Below are 26,262 nucleotides of genomic sequence, written 5' to 3' on the forward strand. Positions count from 1 at the left end.
ATAAAAAAAAACGAAAACACACACAGGAAGGGCGTCCCAGCTACAACCGTTCAGCAAGGCCAGTCAATCGCAAAAAGTGCAGCAGCGCTTTCAGGGCCCTGTTCTGTGAAGTCGCATCCTGACGATACTGCAGAATTTGCTGCTCCGACAGAGGCTGATCATCTAATTTGTCGAGTTCCCTGCGAAGGCATAGTCGCCGCCTACTATACGCTAGGCACTCACAAAGAACATGTTGAATGGTTTCCTTCTTGCCACAGTGGCCACAGGCTGCGGTGTCGGCCATCCCAATGCGGAAAGCGTAGGCGTTGGTAAATGCAACGCCCAACCACAGCCTACATAACAGGGTATGGTCTGCTCGGCGAAGCCTCGACGGGACTTGAAGACTTAGCGTAGGGTCAAGCGAGTACAGTCGGGCATGCTTGAAGTGCGGCTGATTCCATTGCGATGTGGTTTGCCGGCGAGCAAGTCTGCGGAGCTCTCGTGCAGCATCCATCCTAGAAAGTGGTAGTCGCAGTTTATGATCTTCTGTGTGGGCTGAGCGGGCAGCTTGATCGGCCCGTTCATTGCCGATGATTCTGCAGTGACTGGGCAACCACTGAAATGTAATTTGGTGCCCTTTCTCAGTCAGGTGGTGTATAACCTCTGCTATCTCTAGTACCAGCTGCTTGTGTGGTCCACGGCGTAAAGCTGATTGTAGAGACTGCAGTGCCGCTTTCGAGTCGCAGAAAATAGTCCACTTGCGTGTAGGTTGATCAACTACAAATTGCAACGCGGCACAAAGTGCTGCCAATTCTGCTGCCGTTGATGTTGTTGCGTGAGATGTCTTGAATTTAATTGTCGTGGCCAACCTTGGTATCACTACTGCTCCTGTAGAGCTGTCCGGCTGAACCGATCCGTCAGTGTAGATATGTGAGGAGTCTTGATACTTCTCATACAAGAGAAGTAGTGTGAGCCGGTGACGACAAATTGGCCTTTTTCTCGACGCCAGGTATGTTAATAATAATCATTGGTTGAGCGAGGCACCATGGCGGAGTCACAGGTCTAGCGGCAGGAGAGAACGAAGTTGGGATTGACTCACCATGTGCGGTCACTGTTTTGCAGTAAGATGTGCATGGTCGGACCACTGGTAGAGAGGCTAGGTGATGTCAAGGAGTTCGAGCAAGGTGTTGTATATGTGTCCTCAGCACTTCCACATTAATATGGGTCTTGATGAAGTTGTCCCTTGTGATGGCGATAGTTGCCGCTGTTGACGCACTTTGGGGCAAGCCTAAACATATCCGGAGTGCTTGAGCCTGGATACTTCGAAGCATTCGTACGCTTGTTTTACTTGCGTTGGTTAACACAGGTAGGCTGTACCGAAGGAATCCAAGGAAAAGAATCCTGTATAGTCGCAACATAGCAGTTGTGGACATTCCCCAGTTCTTTCCAGCGAAGAACTTGAACAAATGACTGCTTCCTGTCAATCGCCTTTTCATGTATGATACATGTGAGCTCCATGAGAGGTCTCTGTCAATTATAACACCTAGCAACTTGTATGACCAGAGGTGACGTATTCTTTCGCTGTTTATCAGAACGCTGTAGTTATGCATTGGTTTGCGCGTAAATGCCACTAGTGCACATTTCTCACAGGAAATTTACAGACCTCGTTGACGGAGGTAAATAGCAACTTGAGTGGCAGCTCTCTGAATTCGCGCTCGCAGCTGTACACGTGTTACTGCAGACATCTTCAATTTCCCGCCACCGCTGGCCCGCCTTGCTCATCGTTTTTTTTTAGGGGTGTGCGAATATTCGAAAGTTTCGAATATTCGTCGAATATTAAATTCGCACTATTCGTATTCGATTCGAAAAAAGTGTATTCGAAAAGTTTGAATATTTGACAATATCGAATGTTTGATTGGATTATCATGCGGAAAATAACTCTTCTTTAATATTTCCGCTGGGTTCAGACATATTAAAACGTTGCCCAGAGGGGCGATAAGCGTCAGAAGTGCACGGAGGCACTATGTCGGCCAGCGACGGTCAACAATCAGCAGCATAGTTGACGTTCGTGTAAACGTATTGCACGCTTTTCTTATGCCGCCGTAACGTGGTGCACTACCACACGTTCACTATGCGGGACCTCGTGTGCAGGAACGAAGCTTATCATATTTACTCGATTCTACCGCGCCCTAGGTTGTAACGCGCACCCGATTTCTACCGCGAAAAAAAAAAAAAAACGTAAGACATCGATTGCAACGCGCACCCATTTTTCTCGTTGGCCCGCACGATCACACCACTCGAAAAAACGACTCCTTTCGGGAGCATCTTCCATTTAAATATGAGGTACGAGCGAAGCTTTTGCCCATCTGACGTGTAACAGAGCATTGCCGTCACTGTAGTTTTACCGTGTCAGCACGCGAACTTGCTTCGCCCCCTTCTTCTCGACGGTTGTGGTGCCAGGCATGTCGAAGTAAAGAGGCGTCTGATCGGCATTCCCGATTTGCCCAAGCAGGTAGCCGTTGTTGCGCCGCAAGTTTAGGACGAACCTCTGAAAACTGTGAAGCTTTTCATTGTACTCCACCGCAAAACTTTTCGCATATGCATGTTCCCCTTTGGAGGGAAAAGCCTTTCCTCTTCATAAAGTTAATTAGCCAGCACCTGCTCGTTTTAAACAGGCTCCGCATTAGACCGTTTTCTAAGTCTAATTGCATAGCCCGCACTTGGAGCAGTTCTGTCGTCACGGGCCGCTGTGCCGCTCGCTGCTCAAGCACATACTCGCCGAGCAGCTCTTTAATTTGCGGAAACCGACCCTGCTGTGGTCCACTGAAGCCTTTGCGTGAAGCTTTGCTGTCGACAATCTTCTGCTTTTGTTTCCGCCGGTCCCGCACGCACGTTTCGGGAATTCCGAACGACCGCGATGCGGCCCGACTTCCGTTCGTTTCTGCACACGCGATGACTTTTTTTTAAAAGCGGCACCGTGGTGCACTCGAGTTTTTGGAGTCGGCCCTTCCACGCTGTCGATGCTAATGCACTACTAGATGACGAACTCCTCAGCACACGTACGAAGTGCCGCACATGGAAAACACATAGGCAGAAATGGCCGACGCACCATGCCGACGCACGTAGGGGGCGGCCATTTTGGATTTGCCGATGGCAATAGATTGACCGTAATTTTTTTGTTCGTACTCGATTCTAACGCGCATGCGATTTATGAACTCGCTTAACCAGAAAAAAGGTGCGCGTTAGATTGGAGTAATAACGGTAACCGTTGCCGCGTTGTCTCATCAAAACATCGCTTGATAACGCACGACCGTGCACGCGCGTGCTAAAGCAGAAACTTCGTCACCGTCGGCAAACGCTTCGGTTAGAAAACATAATAAGTGACAAAAAGAGTTCTAGTGGTAATTTGTACCATGACGTCGCATTTATTTCCTTTTTCGAGGAAGTTCCGCACGTGAGCAGTCACACAGTTATACAACAAGCTAGAAAGCGGTTAGTCCCAACTCGGGATTTTATTGCTAAGTTACGTCGTATTCCCGGCAAGTATGCATTAAATAACTTGGACTGCATTTTAATCAGTTTTATATATCTGTATATGCATATAAATATTTTTCGTGCTGGCCACCAGAGCGCATGAGTAGTGGTAGTGCGCCATGTAGTGCACAGTGCTACGTTAGTAGGGTCAGCGGCGTTGGCTAGTGCTGTTAGCCGCTACGATCAGTTCTGCTAGCTGCTATAAGTGCCATGGCAGATAGCGGAGGCTATGACGACTCGCCTGCGAAACGGAGGAACAATCAAGACACGGCGCCGAAACGAAGGGAAAGAAGCGCTATCTGGAAGCACTTTGTGAAGACATCGTTGTCGTTGGCGCAGTGCAAGACATGCGGCGCAACACTTAAAACGCCGACGGGTACGACTAGTCCTCTTGTTAACCATCTAAAACAGCACCCAACCGCGATGAAGGAGTACCGGATGACTGCAGCAGGTGCGCCAGAGAAAGACCAGTCAATGATATTTGATTTTGTGCACCGTACTGACCCTTTGTCGGAAAAGAAAACTCAAGCACTCAATGCCAAGGTGGCTGCCATGGTAGCGCTTGATTTGGAACCATATAGTTTTGTTGAAGACCGCGGATTTAAGGAACTCATGGCAGAGGCTGTGCCTAACTATCGCCTACCCTCGCGCACCACGCTTTCACGTACCCTTGTTCCACGCTTGTTTGATGACACACGGAAGAAAGTGAAGGACGAGCTCAGCAGTGCTTTTGAAGGGGGAACATCTGCAGTCACCTTTACCAGCGACATGTGGACATCACGCGCCAACGAGAGTTATGTGAGCTTCACTTGCCACCTTCTCACTCTAAGTTTTAGGATGAAGCGGTTCACGCTTAACACTCGCCACATGGAACTTGTCAGCCACTCCGCTGAAAACATTGCACAAATGCTTGTCGAGATGTGCGCGGAATGGGAAATACCGGATGGCTGCCGCAAATACATCGTCACAGATAACGGACGCAACATTCGTGCCGCGGTCAGAAGGCTCCCGTAGACTGAGCGCGCGTGTTTCGCCCACACCCTGCAGCTAGCAATTCACGATGCAATCTTCAACACACCGTCAATTGACCGTCTGTGCAAGAAAGCGAGGCACATCGTGGGCCACTATAAGCACAGCTCGTCTGCGCAAAAGAGATTAGATGAGTACCAGAAGAAGATGGGCAAGGATCCACTTCGTCTGGTGCAAGATGTAGATACGAGGTGGAACAGCCAATACCTAATGCTGTCCCGCCTCTTGGACTTGAAGGAGGCTGTCTCTGTTGAGCTAGCAACGTCAAGTAGCAGCATTGATGGTCTCTGCTCAGCAGAATGGAAAGAGGCTCTTGAAAATCTGGACGCACTGAAGCCCTTATATGATGCAACTGTGATAACTAGCGCAGACAAATACTCATCACTTTCCACTCAGATACCAATTATTTTTGGTATGCTAAGTTGCCTGAGCAACTTTAGTGGCACAAGAGGCTTTCATAAGGAACTGGCAAGGTCTCTCAATACCAGATTCCCCTTATATACCGAGGACAAAGAAGCATGCTTCGCTATGTTTTCGGACCCACGCTTCAAGTCAACGGTATTCAGAAACAACAAACAAAAGTTGGTGTGGCTGAAAGATCTGGTGCTTCAGGATGTTGCCCTATGCCCTGCTGTGAAAGTTGTGCAGCCAGCAGCAAAAGTGCAGGAGCCACAACAGTTTGTACAGCCATACTCTAATGTTTGGAGTGCATTTGATATTCTTGCAAGTAATCAAGTAGCAAGTACACCACTGTCTACTTCAGAATGGGAAATTAAAGCGTATTCTGAAGAAGCCCTACTGAAGAAAGACAGTGACCCATGTGACTGGTGGCGGACTGTGGGCACCTTCAGATAGCCCATTTTGGCAAAGCTTTGCCCCAAGTACTTGCCCATACCAGCCACTTCAGTTCCAAGTGAGCGTGCCTTTTCAGTGGCAGGGGAGGTTGTCTCTTTCGGAGGGAGCGCCTCCTGTCTGATCATGTGGAGCAACTCATATTCCTCCATGATAACATGTAGTCATTATGTTTCATGATAACAGCTAGTCATTACTTGCATTGTGTTCCAAATAACAGTGTATGTTGTGTTAACAGACAGGCTGTTGTGTATTTTTTTAGATAAATACATCTTAAATTATTGTTACTGTAGAGGCATTTGTCCTTTGATATTCGATTCGATATTCGAACATGAATATTCGTATTCGATTCGTATTCGAAAAATTTCATATTCGCACACCCCTAGTTTTTTTTGCAAAAACGCGTCATCGAGAAGCACTAGCGCGCGATTCCATAGGCTGCTTGGGGCACGTAACAAAACCTAGGCATCCAATTGGCCAAAGGGGGCTTTCGGCGTCTGCTTCACCATCATGACGCGCACGTACATGCACCATTTTGTCACGGTGCTACTGACTGCCTGCAGCAGTAAAGAAGTTTCGTGCTACAGTAATTTGTGAAGCGGGTGCGGCAGTCGTTTGTTCGCTGTGAACTTCGGAAAAAGCCCCACTATGGCTCAGGACGACAAGGATAACGAACTCGATGTGGTCAACGGCGGTCGCTGAGTCACCGATGTAGGCCCAACTCACGTACGAGCCCGTTGGTTGCCAACAAGGTTACTGAGAACGGCTGTGTTTTGCAGCCTCATCTGTTAAAGGACTGCAAGTAAAAAGCAGAAGTGAAACTACAAGAGGTATCAATCTTCGTAGTGACGGAACGGAAGCGCAGTCTTATCGCTAAACGCGCCGATGCTGCGACTCCCCTGCCTAACGAAAGGACTTTGAACTGGGTGACGAGTACGTCGTGTGTCGACGAACAACAAAAAGCCAATCCGTTTGCGGTGAACATGCTCGCCGCCCCCGCAATGGAGGCTACTGGCAACAGGTAGACTGCTTTTAACAACGTGTTCGCAACGTTGTCACTATCTCCGCTCAAAAATGCAGTAGTCTTACGTGAAAAGGAAACTAACACCTCGGCACTCGTGTAGCCTTGAAATCGATGAGCGAGGGAGCAACTTTGGTTCGTGAGATTTACAGGTAACTCATTCTGGACAAGCCGGAAAACATCGCTGCGTTATTCAACGGATCGCGGATGACGCGCGCACATTTGTCGCACATCGCCGACGGTACAGTCACCGAACTGATAAGCAGCCTCGCGGCAGACGAGCACACGGCGACAACTTGCTACAGGACTAGAAGAAACGACACGCTCGTGCCAACAATCCGTCCTATTACATTCCCAGTGCATATTAACTGACTAAAAGTATGTGTGTCATGATATTTTTTCCTTGGAATGGCAAAATAAAGTTTTAACCGCATTATTCTCGAGCACAAATTTTGACCACTTTCTTTTGCTTGTTCGGTAAAGGTGGACCTAGGACAGCTAGAGCTGTAATTGTTTTTGCATAATGTAGCTAAATATGCACAAAAAACAATGCTAGGAGCCTATTTCTAATGGACAGCTTCATTTTTTTATTTTAATATCAAAATTTCTGTATTTGGTTACATGCAAAGAACATTAATGTGCTGTAATTCTAGAAGTACTCATTCAATTTTCGATCAGCTTGCAGCATTGCACTCCTTAGCCTTTCTAGCATTCATTTATGTGTCAATGACTATGTAATTATAAGTACATACGTTTTTACAGTTTAAAATGATATAATTCTTTGTTTTCTTCATATTCTCTAAATGGCAATTTTGTACACCCTGCATGAAAATTACTGCAATATATTTGAAACTATTGAAACTATAAATTGTGTATTTGAAACTAGAAATTGTGTAAAAAGCGCTTTGCAACCTTGTTTCATTTTGTTATTTAGTGTGTTTTATGTATGCTCACCCTGCTTGGACTTTTTGTCTGCAGTATTCTATAAATAAATACCGTATTTACTCGATTCTACCGCGCCCTCGATTGTAACGTGCACCCGATTTCCACCGCGAAAAAAAAAAAAAAAACGTAAGACATCGATTGCAACGCGCACCCATTTTTCTCGCTGGCCCGCACGATCGCACCACTCGAAAAAACGACTTTTTTGGGGAGCGTCTTCCATTTAAATATGAGGTACGGACAAAGCTTGTGCCCATCTGACGTGTAACAGAGCGTTGCCGTCACTGTAGTTTTACCGTGGACCGATGTCAGCACGCGAACTTGCTTTGCCCCCTTTTCGATAGTTGTGGTGCCAGGCATGTCGAAGTAAAGAGGCGTCTTATCGGCATTCCAGGTTTGCCCAAGCAGGTAGCCGTTGTTGCGCCGCAAGTTTAGGACGAACCTCTGAAAACTGTAAAGCTTTTCATCGTACTTCTCCGCAAAAGTTTTCGCATATGCATGTTCCCCTTCGAAGGGAAGAGCCTTTCCTCTTCATATAGTTAATTAGCCAGCACCTGCTCGCTTTAAACTGGCTCCGCATTAGACTTTTTTCTAAGACTAATTGCATAGCCCGCACTTGGAGCAGTTCTGTCGTCACGGGCCGCTGTGCCGCTCGCTCCTCAAGCACATACTCGCGGAGCAGCTCTTTAATTTGCGGAAAGCGACCCTGCTGTGGTTCACTGAAGCCTTTGCGTGAAGCTTTGCTGTTGACAATCTTCTGCTTTCGTTTCCGCCGGTCCCGCACGCACGTTTCGGGAACGAGCGCGATGCGGTTCGACTTCCGTCCGTTTCTGCACACGCGATGACTTTTCTTTTAAGGGAGGATGCTACACCTTCCAAAAACTCTTTTATTTTTGCGAGTACCTCAGTCAAATTTGGAGAGCCTATGTAGATTTTACTGCTGATTTCAAAAATCTAATTCTTTTTTTGCTGTGACAATTAGTTTTAAAGATATAATGAACTGCGACTTTTTCAATTAAGGCCTAATTAGCTAATTAACTGTAACTTGGATATTGATGTGCAACCTATAGAACCAATTCGGTATGTTCACAGTGTGCAATAAAGTATAAATCATTGTTCTGGGCTATTTCGAAGCAAAGTTGTGGGATGTTGAATATGACATGAAAAATTTCCCCATCTACACTTGAAACAAAAGATCCATTTAGAGAATTTTCTCCAAAAATTATTACAATAAAACTTACTTTACGACACATCCCCTGCATTTATCTTCGAAACAAAAAAGAAATCGTAATGATAACCCAGATAGAACAAGAGATATTGCTCCGGCATAATGGGAAGCACATGAAAATTGTCGTTTTGAGAAATCGAGAAAAAACGTGGGCACACATTTTTATTGCAGAAGATGCAACAAGACAACCTCAAAACGCACCAGAAGCATAGTCTGAATGCATTCTGTGCTCATGCCTCCTCTTCACTAGCTTCCGGAGTTCCAATGAGGCTGTTCTTTTCTTGTTGGAGACAATGCTGCGACGGTGGTCTTTTTCTCTCGCTCTCCTGGCACCAGTACTTGTCGCATTCATGTCCATTTCACCTAAGATTGCCGTTGCAGAATTCAAATTGCCCGTGTTGAAGCGCAGCACTGCTTCTGCAACAGCTGCTTCAACAGCGAACAGGGACGCATGGTGCTCCTTGGGGGCCAAACTCCAGATTACCGAATGTAGGCTCTCGTTGGAGTTCTGCGTTTTGCCGCGTTCGCACCTCTGAAGCAGGGCTCTTTCCGAAAGCCGGGTATAAACCGGTAGTAATGCCTCCGCCACGTCTTTCGGTAGATTGTAGGCATGCCTGGGGTCGGGCTCACCCTTTGCTTTTGCGGCATTGTGCCGACACCATGAAGTTTCACCAGCTGGGCACAGACTGTGGTCCGAGCATTCATCAGTGGAGGTGACGTGGCGGTATGTGGCCATCACAGCCTTTTGCATCTCGCCCACGTCACCTTCATGCGATTTCAGAGCCCGGCCATAATATGTGCTCAGCCTGGTGATCAGCTCACCTGTGAGCCTGCCTTTCCCACCAAGGCCTCTTTTCCCATCGCACTTTTGTTTCTGCACCAGGTTTCTCAATGCGGTGCCCATCCGTTTCTGTACATGATTAATACAGTCTTCCTTCTGCACGTCAATGTAACCTTACACCTTGGCGTCTTGTATGGCGCAAAATGTCCTAGAGTCTCCATCAGACAGCATAGTTGTGTAGCGCAGGCCATGGCGTTCAAGCGACCTCTGAAATAGAATTAGAGCCGCCTCCACTTCCATTTGCCCCGCTTTGCTGTTCGTATTTTTTTGGCATTTGTGGTTAGCCTTCCATTCTTGATAGCCCTCACTACTAGGCTTTGGGCCCACCTCGCAGCCTAGGCAAAAGTTGGAAAGAACGACGTAGTCCAACACGTAGCCACTAAATAATTCGATAACTGTGCCCACTCGCGTCTTCCACGTGCCGTCGTAGCTAACAACAATATTGCCCCGGTGGCCGAAGCACAAGTCATCATAAATTGTTCTAACCTTTTCCGCACATTCGCTCATAGCGGACTCAGCCGCTCACGTTGCAGCGGGTGCCAGCGTGTTCTTCAAATGCCGCTGAAACGTCTTGTGGTGCATACCGCGGTGTGAGATGCCCATTGTTGCGAAAATATCGTTCATTTTCGTTTGGCCGTTGCCGGTAGCCACCATCGCCCTCGAAGCTAGAAGATTTACTTCAAACGGATTGCACGTTTTCGTGCCGTTCGCGCAGGGCGAAGTCCATTCATTCGCGATCTCGCCGCACCTTTCAAACTGCACTAGCACTTTCACGGCAAGTCCGTAGTCCCGATCCCCTCTGACGATCGTAGCCGGTCCGTGGCAGGCTTTGCAACACAAGGCACCCATTATCGCGTTTAGGATATCTAGATGCATAAGCAGATAAGGAGCAGCGTGGTCCGAGTCCTGTGCGGTTGCCTCGCTACAACTCGTGGTGAAAAAGTCAATTTTCCGTGCAGTTGCTGGCGCCGATGAAAGCCGGTCGAGCGTCGCTTTCTCCCGGGCATGATTTTCTTCAACTTCGGCGTTTGTCACCACCTTGGCGTCGATTCGTAGTCGTCCGGAGTTCGCTTCACCGTCATCGTCGTCGGAGGCAACGCGCTCGGTCGCACCATCGCTGAACGGCCGCGGAGCGTCGACACATCGTTCGTCGGAGTCAACCAAGGGCTCTGATGACTTCGTAGACTTTCTCCCACGACCTTTGCGTTTCCTGCGACCAAATGCGTGCACGGTCCGATACTTTTTTGCGTTTTCAGGCATGGCGATACGATCAGAAGCTTGAGAGTGCTCTGCCGATTTCGAGGCGTCACAGCGGTAACCCTTTCAAAATGGCGTCGGGTCGCGTATGCAGGCGCAAGCCGCGAGCTTCCAGCCAACCGGAAAGCGCCATTTCAGTCACGTGCGCCGTTTAGCCAATGGTAGTGAGCGCGGCTCTTCGTCTTTGAGGCCCCGTTTTTCGAGCCGGGGAAACGCTCAATGTTGCTTACTGAATAAAAAAAAAACAGCTGAAAACGCGTTCTTTCAAACAAGACCAAAATGGCGCCGATCGAGCGCGTAGCTCCCGCGTATCGTAGAGCCGAAACCTGCGCTATTCGCCCTCAATTTAAAGGGCAGGACGCCCGTTTTCGGTTTTTTAAAGTTGAATAACGATAAAAGTTGATGGTATTCGGCTATGAAATTTTGTAAATAGGTGCGCAATGATGTCGGGAACGCGAAAAGAAGGTCCACGAAAACTCGATTTTTTGGCTGATTTTCGGTCCCGAAGTGCCGCGTCCCCCCTTAAAAGCGGCATCGTGGTGCACTTGAGTTTTTGGAGTCGGCCCTTTCACGTCGTCGATGCTAATGCACTACTAGATGACGAACTCCTCAGCACACGTACGAAGTGCCGCACATGGTAAACACATAGGCAGAAATAGCCGATGCACCATGCCGACGCACGTAGGGGGCGGCCATTTTGGATTTGCGATGGCAATAGATTGACCGTAATTTTTTGTTCGTACTCGATTCTAACGTGCATGCGATTTATGAACTCGCTTAACCGGAAAAAAGGTGCGCGTTAGATTCGAGTAATTACGGTAAATAAAATTACAAATAGCAGAATATTATTTTTTTTTTGCAGCATGAATCTGTATGTTTGGAACACACAACATAGGAATCAGATTTTGATTTCTCTTGATGCAAGTTTTTAAACTAGTCTTTTGTGTGACTACACAATGGCCACATTTAGGGCTGTGAAGTTTAGTGTACTGTAAAGTAAGAAATAATGACCCAATCAAAAAAGTGCTTCCTATGTTGTATGTCTTATGCTTTCTACTGTCAATCCCTATGTCATTTACCGTATTTACTCGCATAATCCTCGCACTTCTTTTGCCGGAAAACCAATGCAAATTTGGGGGGTGCGAGATTTACGTGGGGAAAACTTTCCACAATAACGTAGAGAGCGAAAAAGAAGTGGCCGCAAATCGGGATTCTCACGCCAGCAACTTACAGCAAGCTTTAAAAAGTACTAATTAGAATTTACCTCAACAATAAAAGCCAAGGTTCAACACAAGAGAAGATTTATTTGAGACACAAAAAGTGGAAGCAAATAGTTGAGAATTAGAATACCACACGCAAAGCTTGTGGGCGTCGTGGGCGTAGCAGTAGCGATCGTCTTTAAACAGGAGCCCTCAAAAGGTAAGCGTAGGACGTCAGTATTGGGCTGATGGCTATTTTAACAGAATAGTCCGCAGTTTCCTTCTGAAGAAATAAAGTTTACCATCAATCTCAGTTTTAGGCACCCGGCAGGCCCAAGGAGTCTTGGTGGCTTTCAGCTGCCGTCACCAGTAGCGAACACAAAACTCGCAGGCTCCGAAGGGCCTACCGGCGGCCCTGTTGTCGTTGTTTAGTGCATGATCCATCACTTGCAACTTGAAGCAGCCGTGTAGCTTCAGCATCGCCCCATAACGTGCCAAGATTACCGACACAACAAACAAAACACGCCGCAACGTGCACTGGCCATTTCAGCTTGGTTTGGATTGGATTGAATCTCTGTGCAATAGTACGCTTCATGCTTAAGAGATTTTATCAGTGGCTGGAACGAGCAGACGAGGTTATTGCGGCAGTTTTCGGAGGTGCGATAATTACTCGAGGAAAAAACAACATCGTATTTTTCTTGGGCGATGTGGGGGGTGCAAGAATTATGCGAGTGCGAGGATTACGCGAGTAAATACGGCATAAGTTTTTGACAGGTGGTTATTTTTCTATTGTGGTAAGAACAATAGAAATTGTTATCTTGATTATTTAATTAACTAATGAAGCTACAAAAAAAATAAGTACATTTTTAGAATCAGGAGAACAAACTAAGTAAGCATGTCAACTTTTGTCACATTTGGTTCAAAACTAAAAGAGAGAGATCCAAGACCTATGGCCCCCCTTAAAATGAAGCTATGAATCGATACCAGTAAACTTTGCTTCAGTTCCTTAATAAAGCCAACAGCAACAACGTATAACATAAATTCAGTAGACTAGGGCATTAAAGAGATGTGTCATCAAAGCACAGCAACAAGGAGACAGAACTGACGTAAAAAAAAAGGAAACAATTATGCTTTCATAGCTTCCCAATATGAATTGTAAACTAACATAAAAAGTGGCGCCTTCCTTTAAGGATGTGCCGCCCTTACCCTTGGCGAGATCGGCAATCATGGTCCTATGGTAGTTGGTTTGACGCCGTTCACCCCGACAAATGCGCACCATGTCTTCCAGGTCAGAGCGTACCACCTGAACAAGAGACAACAAGTGTCTAAACAACAGGCAGGCCTATTTACACACGCTAAACTCATTCCACAGTGACTTTGCGGACTCCGAGTAGGTTGGAATTAAAAGACAGGATCAGCCACGGCTAGGTTGAATAGTTTGAAAAGATGTGCTGCATGATAGAGGCAAGCAGGACGATTGCAAAGAAGGTCAAGGCAATAGCTGACAGTAATTTAGGCCTTTGCCCATTACCTGATGTAACCATAACAACATAATCATAAGGAAAATTGTAGTGAATGATCGAACTGTCAACTAAGAAGTGCCCAGGTTCTCTACATCTAAATAAAGGTACATGAACGTTATTCCATGTCACACCCAACGAAATGCAATGTCACAGCATGGAATCAAAATTTCCCTCTCATGCTGCTCAGCAGCACAGTTTGATAGTCACCAAGTCACTATGGCAGACAAATTCAGCAGCAACTACTGATATACGAAATTCGAGCATGAGCAAGAAAGAGCCGCTAACATCTTTGATTTGGCTATACATTCAGCAGTGCAGTAATGTTGTCTTTTAGGTTTTTCCTTAATATGACATACCAGAACTTATCTCTTTACAGTACAATCTTGACCCACATACTCTAGAATCTTGATGGCACAATTTCACATCTTGCATGCTTACAAAGCCCTTACAAGCCTTGTAAGAGGAGTTAAGTATGGGGCCAGTCACAGCAATCATGCATAATAAATATGTAATATCACACAGAATCTAATGGCGTAATGCATGCAAAACTTCACAGACATGTTAGAAGATTACGTAACTGCAGGCTCAACATGACTACTGAAGAGAACGATTACTGGAGCACAGCGCTAGCCCTACGAAATGAGAGAGACCCAAGTTCGTTTTTTTTTTTTTTTCACTGGTCCCGTACCTTGAGCAGCTTGGAGCCCACGTTGACCTCCCGCTCGAGGCAGCGGTAGAGCGGGTCGCCGATATTGTCCTTGGTGCGGCGCAGGCTCTGGAGGCTGGGCGGAAGCAGCCGCAGCCAGGTGGAGCCCGATTGCTGCAGGGTGGCCATCCAGGCAGGTCGGCCGTCGCCCGGCACGGCCCTCTCGCCCTCCTCAGCCGCCACGTAGGCTGGCTCGTCGTCGTCCTCTAGCAGCTGCATCTTGAGCAGCTTCGCTATCAGGTCGCTCCCTGGGTTGGCAAGAGGAGGGAGGACAGAGGTCAATCAGCGTCGTGCATCATCCGTCTGATAGGCACCCATAATCGACGCTTCATTATAAACAGACTCCTGCTGTTAAAACTTGGTATGTTCAGTCTTCGGCCCCATCAGAAAACATTGCGCTTCATTTTTACCCATTAACGGCTCTACCAAAACTGAAACACTTGTCACTGTTTTACTTATTTATAAAAAATAAAATTTAAAGAAGAAATCGTTCCCCACCACCTCTTTCTTTATAGAAGTACTTGAATAAATTCAGGTGTCATTTGACCACTGTGCGTCCGGAAAGAAAGCAATGAGGCCATTTTCGTCATTTCTTCTGTTGCGGACAGGTGAATGTCGCACATCACGGATGAACGATTACGTGCGCACTACTGCAGTATCAGGGCGCAGAATCGATCAGTCTCTGCCAGGCGGTGCTGCTGAATACGAGATCAATGCAAGAGAATACGTGAAAGTGAACAAGAATAAGCTAATAGTGCGTCATTTCATTTCAGTACAAAGCAAGTGAAATGACAAGAGCGCAATTAGCGCAGCAATGAACTTTTTCTGAAAACTTTCCATGAACAGCTATACTGTTTATCTGGAACCTGACAACACCAATGCCCACTACCACACAACTACTCACCGAGACAAACACGTGATCACGGAAGATAGACTCGATTGTTTTCTGCATTCAGCAAAAATGACGTGAAAAATGTGTAGCAAACCACCAATGGGACCTTAAGCCATTAAAACAATTTAGTGGCCATCGGCAGTCACACGTGTTGAAGTTAATGCTGGCATAAACTTGGTGACCAGTGCGATGACTGGACATTACCGATGTACTCTGGAGTGTCGCACTCCAATAGTGGCTGTCCCTCGACGATAATGCTTAGATAACACGACCATTAAACTCTAATAATGAACAAGTGTACAATATTCAAAAATAATTTTTCTTATTCTCGAAGCTAGCTGTGACTCTATTTCTGGTTTACCTATATACTAGCTTTCACAAGACAAACATGTGCAAATTGACAATGTTCTTACCATACCTTACTCCGAGTACGGTTAAAGTTCTGGTGTGATATACAGTGCAACCCACTTATAACAATCTGTCAGTTATAAGGACCTTATTTCGGTGCACTTACGATTTTCCTATGCTACACTTTGAAAGTAAGTACAGATACAGCGAACATTTTTCAGCACCTCCTACTTATACAACGAACATTTCTGACATGGTCACGGTAAAAATATAGCCCATACGAAGCGAAAAAAAAAAGGTAAAATAAACATTCTGAAGCATGTGATAGGAGCACTCGCGTGTGCACTGCTGCAGTTTGCTTGGGACGAAAGATATCACAGAACGCGGCGAGCACCGCACGCAGATTTCGGACATTGTAAGTGAGGCGGTTCACTTTCCAGACGTTTCTTCACAGACAGACTAGAAAAAAGGGGGATAAAAACTAAAAGAAAAATAGAAGGCAGCATAGAAAATTGCGATCAGCGTTCGCACACGGCGAACTTTTCTGACGCTGTTCTCGGCATCTACAACCGCCGACGATAAACCATCAATTCCTTCGAATGTAAGAAGCCATAAATGCGAGAAGCAATAGCTTTTGTTGTGCGAGTGTTCCCTGCGAGGCTCAACTCTTCGACACCACCACGTTGTCGGCTTTTTTCTATGGCGCGTTCTACGGACGCCTTCGTTTGCTGCCGTGCGCTTGGCACGTCTTCTTCCTTAGACGAGCGTCACCAGTAATACCAGTAAAAATACAAAAAGTCGTAGCGTTGATCGCGTAGCACGAGCGGAAAGCAGACGGACACACGCGCGAGACGAGAGCCAGCGGCCAACAAACAACAACGAAGAAAAAAAAACTAATCGCAGTCTCATTGGCCGCATCAGCCAACAGGACGCGAGAGACAGGGGGCTCGCTTGGCTCGCACGCGCTCCGGCCATTGAGTGATCGGGAAGGGGGCTTCAGAAAAAGGCCGCGGGCAGCCGTTCCTTTCATGTCAAACCATTTTGAAGGGTGACGAAATGTGCAAAAAAAAAAAAAGAACTTCAAAACTAGCTCAAGATGACGGCGATCAGCCAACTGCTTCGCCAGCGGCACGTGCGCGAAGTTAAAACAAATTTTACCTTTCACGGAGCGTTTTGCAACACCCGTAGCGAATTTATAACAAATTTTAACGCATTTATTATTAGAATTTAGCATTCACAATTTCCGAACACATGCGTATAGGAATAAAAATTTGAAAAATTGACTTTTTGGACATTTTCACCATTCTAAGGCCCACCTCCCTCCTTAAGGGTTTTCACCTTTCGGTAACGGCAAAGACCGATCGATTAGTGATAACGACTTCCCCGTGGTCGTGGCAATGCTTTAACGAATAAGCATAAAAAAGGGTGAATGCGAGGTGGCCGGTGGCAATGAACATGCTATTCTGACTCACTGCCGGCGAGCTTATCGCAGTCATCTGCACATAAGTGCTCGGCGGAGTAACGGTCGTACAAGCACATCATGGTGCCATTCACAAGTTTGCTGCCGCAGCGTCGTGCAAGGCCGCTTGCACATGTTGCTCGCAAAAACCGAACAGGCTACCCTCCGCACCCTAGCACGATCCCGAGTGAAACATGTGCGAAGAACGCAGAAACACGCGTATAAATTGGACTGCAAGCGAACTGGCATGTGACGGCAAGAGTAGCTAGGGTAAGCGACAAACTGCAGGCAACTAGCCATGGAAATACTGGTTCGACATCAATGAATTGCGATTCAGTGGAACAGAGTGAGTTCATTGCGAACGGGCGTAGTTTAACACGCCAAAAGCCTTAACTTGTCAGCTGTGGGGTTGTTCGCACTTTTTAATAAAAAATACAAACACAAAAAAACGTTTCGACCACTATGTGGCTGTTTTTATGGCCGATTCCATATACAACGAACTACTGATGTAACGAATATTTATCGCGGCACTTTCGAGTTCGTTATAAACAGGTTCGACTGTACATGAACGGTAGCTCTTTATATTTTGCTTTTTTTTTCTAGCCTAGCAAGTTTCAGGCTTGATTGAAGCTTCCAAAAGAACGTTATGTTCCATTAAGCTCAGCTTTCGCAATTCACGAAGTAAGCAAGCATTTTACCTCTGTTGGTGAGCAACACTTTCTCGGCGTTGTTCGGCAGTCCGAGCCACGACGGTGTTTGCCGCTCGGTCAGCGACTCCACCCAGTGTAGAAATTGGTCCCGCCTGCAGAACAAGCAAATGAGGAAGTGTTTTACAAGTGTAAAGGAAAAACAACCACCCAACGAAGCCTTACAGCTTGCTTTTATCGCAAAGCGTGATCATTTATCACAAATGCAGTAAGCTTGGTAAAGGAAAATTGAATTGAGACGTAAATGGTCACAAGGTTTTTTACTGTTGCATGCGAAGCAGTAGCTCTGGCTTATCAGGCAAGAAACTTTCAGAAAGTGAGCCACTTCAAGTTTGAGCCAAGATGTGCTTTGTTTAAAAAAAAAAAACATAGCTCTTACTAACAAAAAGAAACTCAGAATTACATATGACTGTGGCATCGCTACACAAATTCAGTACCAACATTCATTATTTGATTTGCTGACTTCTTTCGTGGACCTACTTGGCTGCTCTTGAACACTGCGCAAGACACTGAGCACTTTAACATGCATGTCTTGGGTGTTCCATTGCAACAAACACAAGTAGAATGCTTTCACGCTATGTGAACAGCCTTTACACCGTGACTCGAGACTTGACTCTCGCTCTATGCAAATGCCTTCACTGTACGTGCATGGCCTCGACTCAAAGTATTCTATATGACATAACTCTGAAGCCTTGATTCAATGACCATAACTCTGCAGCCTTGACTCCACGACTGGTCTTGGCTCTTGACCTGTGTGAATAGTAGTGCCATATCACGTTGCTGGAGAAAAAGTTTGAACAGGACTTAACGTTAGAAGAAGGTCTCCAGTGGCGTCTGTTTGACCACTGTTATCAAGGTCTAAGGAGTCGAAGATTGATAAAAATACAATAATACAGAGCAACACACCTGATACCCTCCGGGCTGGCGATGCCCTTGTCGAGGCTGTCTCCCGCATTGGGCTCAATGAGCATGAAGTCCGGCTCGAAGCTCTTGGCTGTGAACAGCTTGCTCAGGAAAGAGTTCAGCAAACGCTGCAGTAATGAGAGGTGAATCATAGTTGCAAACGAAAAACAATGTTTCTCACTAGTGTGCAGCTGCAAACTCAAGAGCTGTACACGCATGCATTCATCGATATTAGTCCTATGATGGCATGATCACCTTCCGCCACTGAATCATTATCATCATCATCATCAGCCTGACTACGTCCACTGCAGGACAAAGGCCTCTCCCATGTTCCGCCACTTAACCCGGTCCTGTACTTGCTGCTGCCAATTTATACCTGCAAACTTTTTAATCTCATCTGCCCACCTAACCTTCTGTCTTCCCCTAACCCGCTTTCCTTCTCTGGGAATCTAGTTAGTTACCCTTAACGACCAGCGGTTATCCTGTCTACGCGCTACATGCTCGGCCCATGTCCATTTCTTCTTCTTGATTTCAGCTATGATATCCTTAACCCCCCTTTGTTCCCTAATCCACTCTGCTCTCTTCTTGTCTCTTAAGGTTACACCTACCATTTCTCTTTCCATTGCTCGCTGCGTCGTCCTCAATTTAAGCTGAACCCTCTTTGTAAGTCTCCAGGTTTCTGCTCCATAGCTAAGTACCGGCAAGATACAGCTGTTATATACCTTTCTTTTGAGCGATACTGGCAATCTACCTGTCATAATTTGAGAGTGCTTGCCAAATGTGCTCCACCCCATTCTTATTCTTCTAGTTACTTCAATCTTGTGGTTCGGCTCCACGGTTATTACCTGCCCTAAGTAGACATAGTCTACTTAGGGCAGGTAATAGTCTACTGAATCTGGGTCACACAAATGTTGAATTCCAATGGCAGATCGCGAGCAATGGGTCAGATTGCAAACAGAGCGTGCAGGTCCGAGTGGGATTGCACTTCATGACGGAAGCAGTTGGTGAGAGGAAATCTGGCGAGGGAGCACGAGAAGGTGCGAGAGAGCGCAAAGCGTTTTTTTAGTTGTCAGCGGACTGCCATTGGTGATCGGATGAAAGGTGGGCACACAGAATACGTCACGTGAACTTCCGGTCAAATTCGCCGATTTCGGCGGAGCAAGAATTCTTGCTCCAAGAAGCAATCCGTGATCTGTAGTTGCTCTCAATCTGCCATTGGAACACACAAATCACACTCCCAATCCGTCTTTGGAATGTGATTGCTCCTATCAGAGCAGAAAGACTTGATCTGGATCTGCCATTGTAATTCCACAAAAGATGCAGTGGGTATTGAGTGCACTTAGAGTCCCTTTGTAGGAAGCTTTTGGAGCAAGTTAAGAGGCCACTGCTGCAAGAAGGCTGTGTGTGGATACAAATGTATGGCACTCAGTTTCATTCGAGGCTGCCCATAAATACCTTCAAGGTGATGAACCTATTTAGAACTAACAAACAGCATGCAAGATGACCAGCATGGCAATAGCCCCAACGAAGGAAACTAATTTAATTGTAAGCACTGCAGAAGCAGTGACACAGAAAAACTGTTTATAGTGGGACGTTTTTGATTTTCCTCCGTACGAGCTTCACTGCTACAGTTCAGCGAGTAGCCATAAAATTGTTGGCTATAATTCAAACACAAAATTTTTTTTTAAATAATACAGCAGGCCTTACGCTAGTGAATATTGTGTTCCAGCTTATAGCAATTTGTAGTGTTTTTCCTCAGCGTAACAATGCTCCGATGCATGCACACATGCTGATTCATAAATCAAAGAAGTCCACAAGTGCCATCCTATGCAGCACACAGAATGCCACAGCTGAGTTGTAAGAAGGAAGTTCAACAAAGAAGGACTGGCTGTTGCTCGCATAAAAACTTAAAATGACTCTTCACTGGCAACACACTACAAATGAGCGATTGCTCCTGAAAAGTTAAAAGCAGTGAATAAAAGCTTGCCACTCACCTGATCAAAGTCATTGTCAATCTTGCCTCCATAGATGCACTGGCCGAAAAGAATACGCAGCGCATTCCAGGGTACCTTCTCTGGTGGCAGATTGGTGCGTCCCTGCGCAGAATCAACGTAATGCAAACACTTTCATGGCCTGAAACAATTTTAATGTGGGAATGGTACAGCTTAAATGAGCATGCCTTGGAATGCTCACGTGTTGAAGTGTGAACACAAAATATGCTGAGCAATGTCATCACAGGATGAATAAAAATCAAGGTGCTGACCTGCAAATGGTAGTTTATTGCAGTTAGCAGTTTCCACTCAAGGGGGGACGCCGCTTTGATATCGCGAAAAAAGACAAAAAATCTATTTTTTTTAAACGAGTTTTCAGTTTCTGGAACCCTTTTTCCATCCGATTCCAAAAATATCTACACTGAAAACCGCGCAGAAGTGCCTTGAAAAATTAGTTTCACCCTCCTAGGTAGCGAACGTTTTTCTAAAAAAGGCGAGAAAACATAAATTTTAAACAAATTATAGCTTCGCAAGGGCGCGGCCAGGAGCAGTCTTCTTGGGCTCATCAAAAAGAGCGTTTCTCCGTGTTCAAACTTCCTGCCTCAGCTGGCTACTCCCTTTACAATCAAGCGCACAGAAAGCAAATATTTGAAGGCCATTTTGAAGCCTCTGATTTCCTGTAGCCGCCATGTTGCCCCAGCTCGCCTTGGCATTGACCCGATGCTCGCTCTGGGAGATCGACGTCTGCTGCTTGTGCGTTGTGAGGATATGGCTGTCGAAAATCGCTTCTTCGTGACGTGTTAGCAGCTCGACGATAACTTAAAATATAATTACGCTTTAGTTAGGAGCTGTAAGCGGATGCATGATCAGATTACTAGGAGAAGGCGCGCAGTCTACGAGCACAGCGCGTCATCGAAGTCGAGTAGTCTTTTAGGCCAAACTCTACTGACGGCGAGACTGCGGGCAAGAATGACGCGCTAGCGCACTCGTGGTGACGTGCATCGTCGCAAGCAACGAAGCTGTAAGTGGATTCACGATCAGATTACAACGAGCGGGCACGCGGTCTACGAGCACGGCACGTCATCGGAGTTGTCTTTAGGCCTAACTCCGCTTACAACGTGATGAACTTTGCGAGCAAGAACACTTCGCTAGAGCACTCGTGACGTGTCTCTCCGCATGCAACGAGGCACATCACTCGTTAGCTCCTCGGAACCGTGGACGGCCATTTTATGCATGGACAGCAGACCCCCTGTCAAGCTCGTCCTCCTCTACTGTCTAGGATTACTGGGAACAGCGGCTAGCAGTTTCGCGCGTCACCATTCCAAAATGCGATAACAAGCGCAGTGCGCGCCAGTTTTTGTCATCGTAGGTACACATTTCACACATCGTCACCGAACACTGCCTGCAAGTGCATCACGTGCTGGCTGTGCTTTTCGCGTGACCGCGCACTTCACGGTCATGTGGAGGGCTGTCAATAAGCTTTTGTGATGCGATTTAGACGTGCTTGGAGCCTTGCTTGGTATCGCCGCGAGTGTCTATGAATTTTCTGAGCCAATGCAAGCCTTGTAGATTAGTGTTTTCGTGACCGTCTGTACGATGATGCGTTTCAAGGCTAGTGTGGCAAAAGAGCATGTATGAAGCAGGGGCACGAGTATTTATATGCCCGACTCGCGTCATTAAACAAACTGCTAAAAATTTCTGTGCCACCAGTTTTCTACCCATAACTGTTAGTCATTTGGAAAGAAGGCATAGGCTGTCATGGTGTGAGCCATTTTTCTTATGCCATTAACTTCTCTCTATAAAAAAATGTTCAGTGATTATTCATAATCAAGATGTACCTAATTAGGCTAATGACAGCTTGAATACAAAAATCATCAGGAAGTACCTAATTACGCTAATGACACCTAGAAATGCAAAAACAAGTCTAATCATTTCAGTATATGACCTTATGCAATTACAATCTATTCTCTCATGCTTAATATCGCACCACTCCTTCATACAGAGAACTTGGTTTGAAATCCATATTTGTTCTTTGTAGATAAAAAAAAAGGTTATAAAAAAAATATAGGCAACAAAGGCGCACTGGGCAGAGGCCAGATGCTTGAGAAGTCAACTAACACAAGACAAAACTAAGATCACAATTTTTAGCTCTTTTAGACACGTGAAGAGAAGGTGAAACTTCACACGCAGTTTTCTCAATACTTTTTTTTTTTTTGGCATTATGCTCAGCATGTTGAGCATCTGCAACCACTGCACAGATTTTGATTCCGCTTGTTTTGTAACGCTCCTTGAACTGTGCTTCAGGGGGCTGCGATCTTAGTTATTCATTTTACTCCCTAAAGAATTTCTCTTAGGATTTCTTGTTTGTATTGCAAGTGTTCTCATTACATTGTCGCTGGAAAAAATGTTAAGTATAAAATTTAGTGTTGCAAAAAAATTATTTCGATAACGCAGCCCTCTTCAGCATACATTTGGCTGTGCATTAAGTAATTACCAACTATTTTTGTCATTTTATAAATCCGCCAGCTCCTCCACGAGGTTCAATGAAGAAATAATTTGCATGTCATTAAAGTTTTCATTTATTGCCTCAAATTTTTATGGAAGCACTGTGAGACCATTTTTAGGGTCTGTGCCAATTTTCATCAACATCCAATAAGAAACAAGATACAGTCAACGTCTGATTTCCCGACTCATCTGTGGAATCGTCCAGTTCCCATAGAGTCAAATGTATTGAAAAGTCCAAAACTCCGAATGCTTAAAGCATTCGATACCCCATTTCCCAAACTTTTTACTGTAAACTGCTGGCCCGAAGTCACCACGGACACCGCCATTTTGCTTGTTTTCATATCCTCAAAACCGCCATACATGCATCGCAGGTATGGCCAGCCGAACCGCCGCCAACCGCAGCACCGCGGCTTCCGTAACCTCGAAACCGCTCTTGTCAACCTGTCGCCAGCCGTAGGTTAGCGGCTTAGCCAAGCCGAAAATCACTGTGTTCCTTCACGTGTTGTTTTGTCAGCTCTGCAGTCGTGTGTGCGGTTGATCGTTTGCTGCTGCGTGCCATCTTCAGTGATCCTGTTTCCAGACCTTCAGCATCCACCGAGTTCCTAGCTGTTTCGTGCTGCCCTTTTCGTTGAGCAGGTTCGCCATTTACTGCGATGTCACTGAGTGCTCCTTGGTCTGCGTCCGCGCCTCCGAAGCACACAAAGCCCCCTTGTAGGCTCACCATGGAGAAGAAAGCCGCCATCGTTGAACAGGTCCAATGCGGTCAGTCGCAGGCAGAGGTGCGGAGGGAGTTCAAAATTTTGAAGCAAACTATTTCGGACTTCACCAAAAACAAGGCAAAGATCTTGGAAATGGCGGCCAAATCAACCGGGGCTGGAAAGAAGAATGTGAGCTCGAGGAAGCGCTTGTCGTGTGGCTCAGTGCCATGATCGCTAAGAAAATCCCGGTGTCAGGTGACATCCTGAAGTAGAAGTTAAAGGTTTTGGCGCTTCAGATGGTCCTGAAAAACTTCAAGTTCAGCGATGGATGGCTTCGCGATTTCAAGAGCCGCAATGACTTGAAGTTCAAGAAGATGTGCAGGGAAAGCGGCGTCGTTGACGATTCCGTTGTCGCCGAATATCAGGATGGAAAGCTGCAGTCCTTGCTCTAGCAGTTTCCACCTAATAATATCTTCAACTGTGACAAAACTGGACTGTTCTATAAGCTGCTGCCAGAGATAACGCTTGTGTTTCCTGGTGACTTCTGCCAAGGCGGCAAGCACAGCAAGGAGCGGCTCACTGTCCTTGTTGGCAGACACACGTCAGGCAGCCAGAAGTTTCCGTTGCTAGAAATAGGCAAGTCGAAGCATCTAAGATGTTTCAAGGGGGTAGTGTCTCTGCCTGTTCTCTATGAAGCTAACAAGAAGGTGTGGGTAACACAGCAGTTATTCGAAGCATGCGTGCGCAAGATGGACAGAAGGTTCGAGCAGCAATATCGAAGAGTTGTGCTGTTTGAAAATAACTGCGCTGTGCATGACCACATGAAGGACCTAAAGGCTATACAGATAGAATTTCTACCACCAAACATCACAGCAATTCTGCAACTGATAGACCAAGGCGTGATTTGGAACTTAAAGCATCATTACAAATCACGCGTGCTCAGCCGCGTGGTGCTGTGCTCCAACAACGGGAAAAGCTACACTGTTGACCTCAGGTATGCCGTCGGCATGCTAGCGGAATCGTGGAAAGAGGTTACGCAAGAGACATTGCGAAACTGTTTTCGCCACGCGGGCTTCACACTCCACAAGTGGACAGCGCGTGTGACCAACTGCCATCGGCGGATATTGCCTTCGACGACCTGCGCGCTGCCGGCATGTCGATTTGAGCATGGATAACCTTTGAGGGCTTCGCCCACGCTGACAAACACCTTGAGCTATGTGCGGACTTGACCGATGACAAAGTCATTATTCATGTTATGGAGGATTCCGACGAGTTGGACACCAAGAGCGAAGAGCCATCTCCTTCACAGCCAACGAGCTCGGAGTTGGCAACAGCGGCAACTAGACGTTGACTGAAATCGAGACAGACATGATTTTTTAACGGCGCTTTTCAGAGTCACCTAAACGATGTATTGAATGAATTGCAATGGGAATTTTTTACTCTGGCCGTTACCTTTTATGTCAGCGAAAAATAGATGAAAAAAAGGTGCATTTTCATGTGCATTCGTTCTTCCGGACTGCCCAATTTTCCGGACGTTTTCGCGTGCGGTCCCTTGTGGGTCCGGGAAATAGGATGTCGACTGTAGTTCGTTTCGAAAGGATCGTCCCCCCTTAAGAAAGCTCGAAATCACTTTCATGAGTTCGATATAAAAACTTCAACGCAGAAACGCGCCAAAATGCCCAGAAAGACACAGCAGGCTAACTGTAACCCATGCCTACACCACTGATTATGCAATTTACAGACAGATTAGACAAACCAAGGTACCTGCAACTGAATAACTAGGTGCTTCAATGAATTAACTGTCTTTTGTGCTGTATACTTCCCTGTGTGAACTTAATTATCAATATAAAATAAGCATTGAATGTCCCCACACTACAAAGTGGCACAGAAGAGAACATTGCCACAATTAGCGGCTTGTAACACTGTCAAAATTCGCCATAACCAATCTTCTGGAAGTGTCTCAAGCTTTACAAGAATCATATAGGGATGTGCAAGCACTAAACGCCGACTACAGGGAGTTGGCAGATTATCAAAAAGCTTGACTTAACACAAATCCCTTCTCAGCAGGGCACGCAGGCATACAAAAAGCTAGTTTGTTTTTATGAGCAGCTGTCCTGCATTCAGAGCAAGCTTTCTGGAGTGTACACAATGTTCTTGAAGTTACCTACACTCCTGAACACAGTGCTGTGCCAGAAGCATTTGGTGCTCGAGGCACCTGGACCGACTCACCATGGCAATGGTGTCAATCCAGGTGTCCAGGGTGTCGCATGCTACCCTCAGGTCAGACTCGTTGAACTCGTAGTGCTTGGCCCAGCCGAGTGGGACGTAGCGTAGCCGCTCCTGGACGATGGCGTGGAACCAGGCCAGTAGGAAGTAGAGACGGGCGCGCTCACCAGGTGCCTGCACAAATACGCTTACGCTCACCAACGCTACACATAGGCTTGGACAGCAAAAATGAAAGAAATGGAACACACTTAGAATTTATCCTATTCCTGTCGTGACAATAGCCCACTTATAATGCCTGTACAAAGAAACCGCGCTATTGCAGGTTTCATGACAAAGTGGTGTTGTTCAAGGTGGTAATTGGGTTCGAAAAAGGCGGTTCATGATTAGGAAAGTTGCCGAATTCAGCAACACACAAAGCACAA

At 46.3% G+C, this 26,262-nt stretch overlaps 1 protein-coding gene across 2 annotated transcripts in view; it reads right to left on the reverse strand.

Moving 5' to 3' along the window:
• The window catches only part of Dhc64C (dynein heavy chain, cytoplasmic), a 188,630-nt gene that overhangs the window by 12,609 nt on the left and 149,759 nt on the right, over nucleotides 1-26,262 (reverse strand). For both annotated transcript variants that reach the window (XM_075866271.1, XM_037418917.2), the window contains exons 71-76: nucleotides 25,844-26,014; nucleotides 20,415-20,516; nucleotides 18,424-18,548; nucleotides 17,509-17,612; nucleotides 14,094-14,359; nucleotides 13,089-13,185 (exon numbers count right to left, since the gene is read on the reverse strand). In XM_075866271.1, coding sequence (XP_075722386.1) covers nucleotides 13,089-13,185; nucleotides 14,094-14,359; nucleotides 17,509-17,612; nucleotides 18,424-18,548; nucleotides 20,415-20,516; nucleotides 25,844-26,014 — 865 coding nt within the window. The remainder of the gene's footprint in view (nucleotides 1-13,088; nucleotides 13,186-14,093; nucleotides 14,360-17,508; nucleotides 17,613-18,423; nucleotides 18,549-20,414; nucleotides 20,517-25,843; nucleotides 26,015-26,262) is intronic.

The sequence above is a fragment of the Rhipicephalus microplus genome, chromosome 6 (genome assembly GCF_043290135.1).
Source record: "Rhipicephalus microplus isolate Deutch F79 chromosome 6, USDA_Rmic, whole genome shotgun sequence".
NCBI lineage: Eukaryota > Metazoa > Arthropoda > Arachnida > Ixodida > Ixodidae > Rhipicephalus > Rhipicephalus microplus.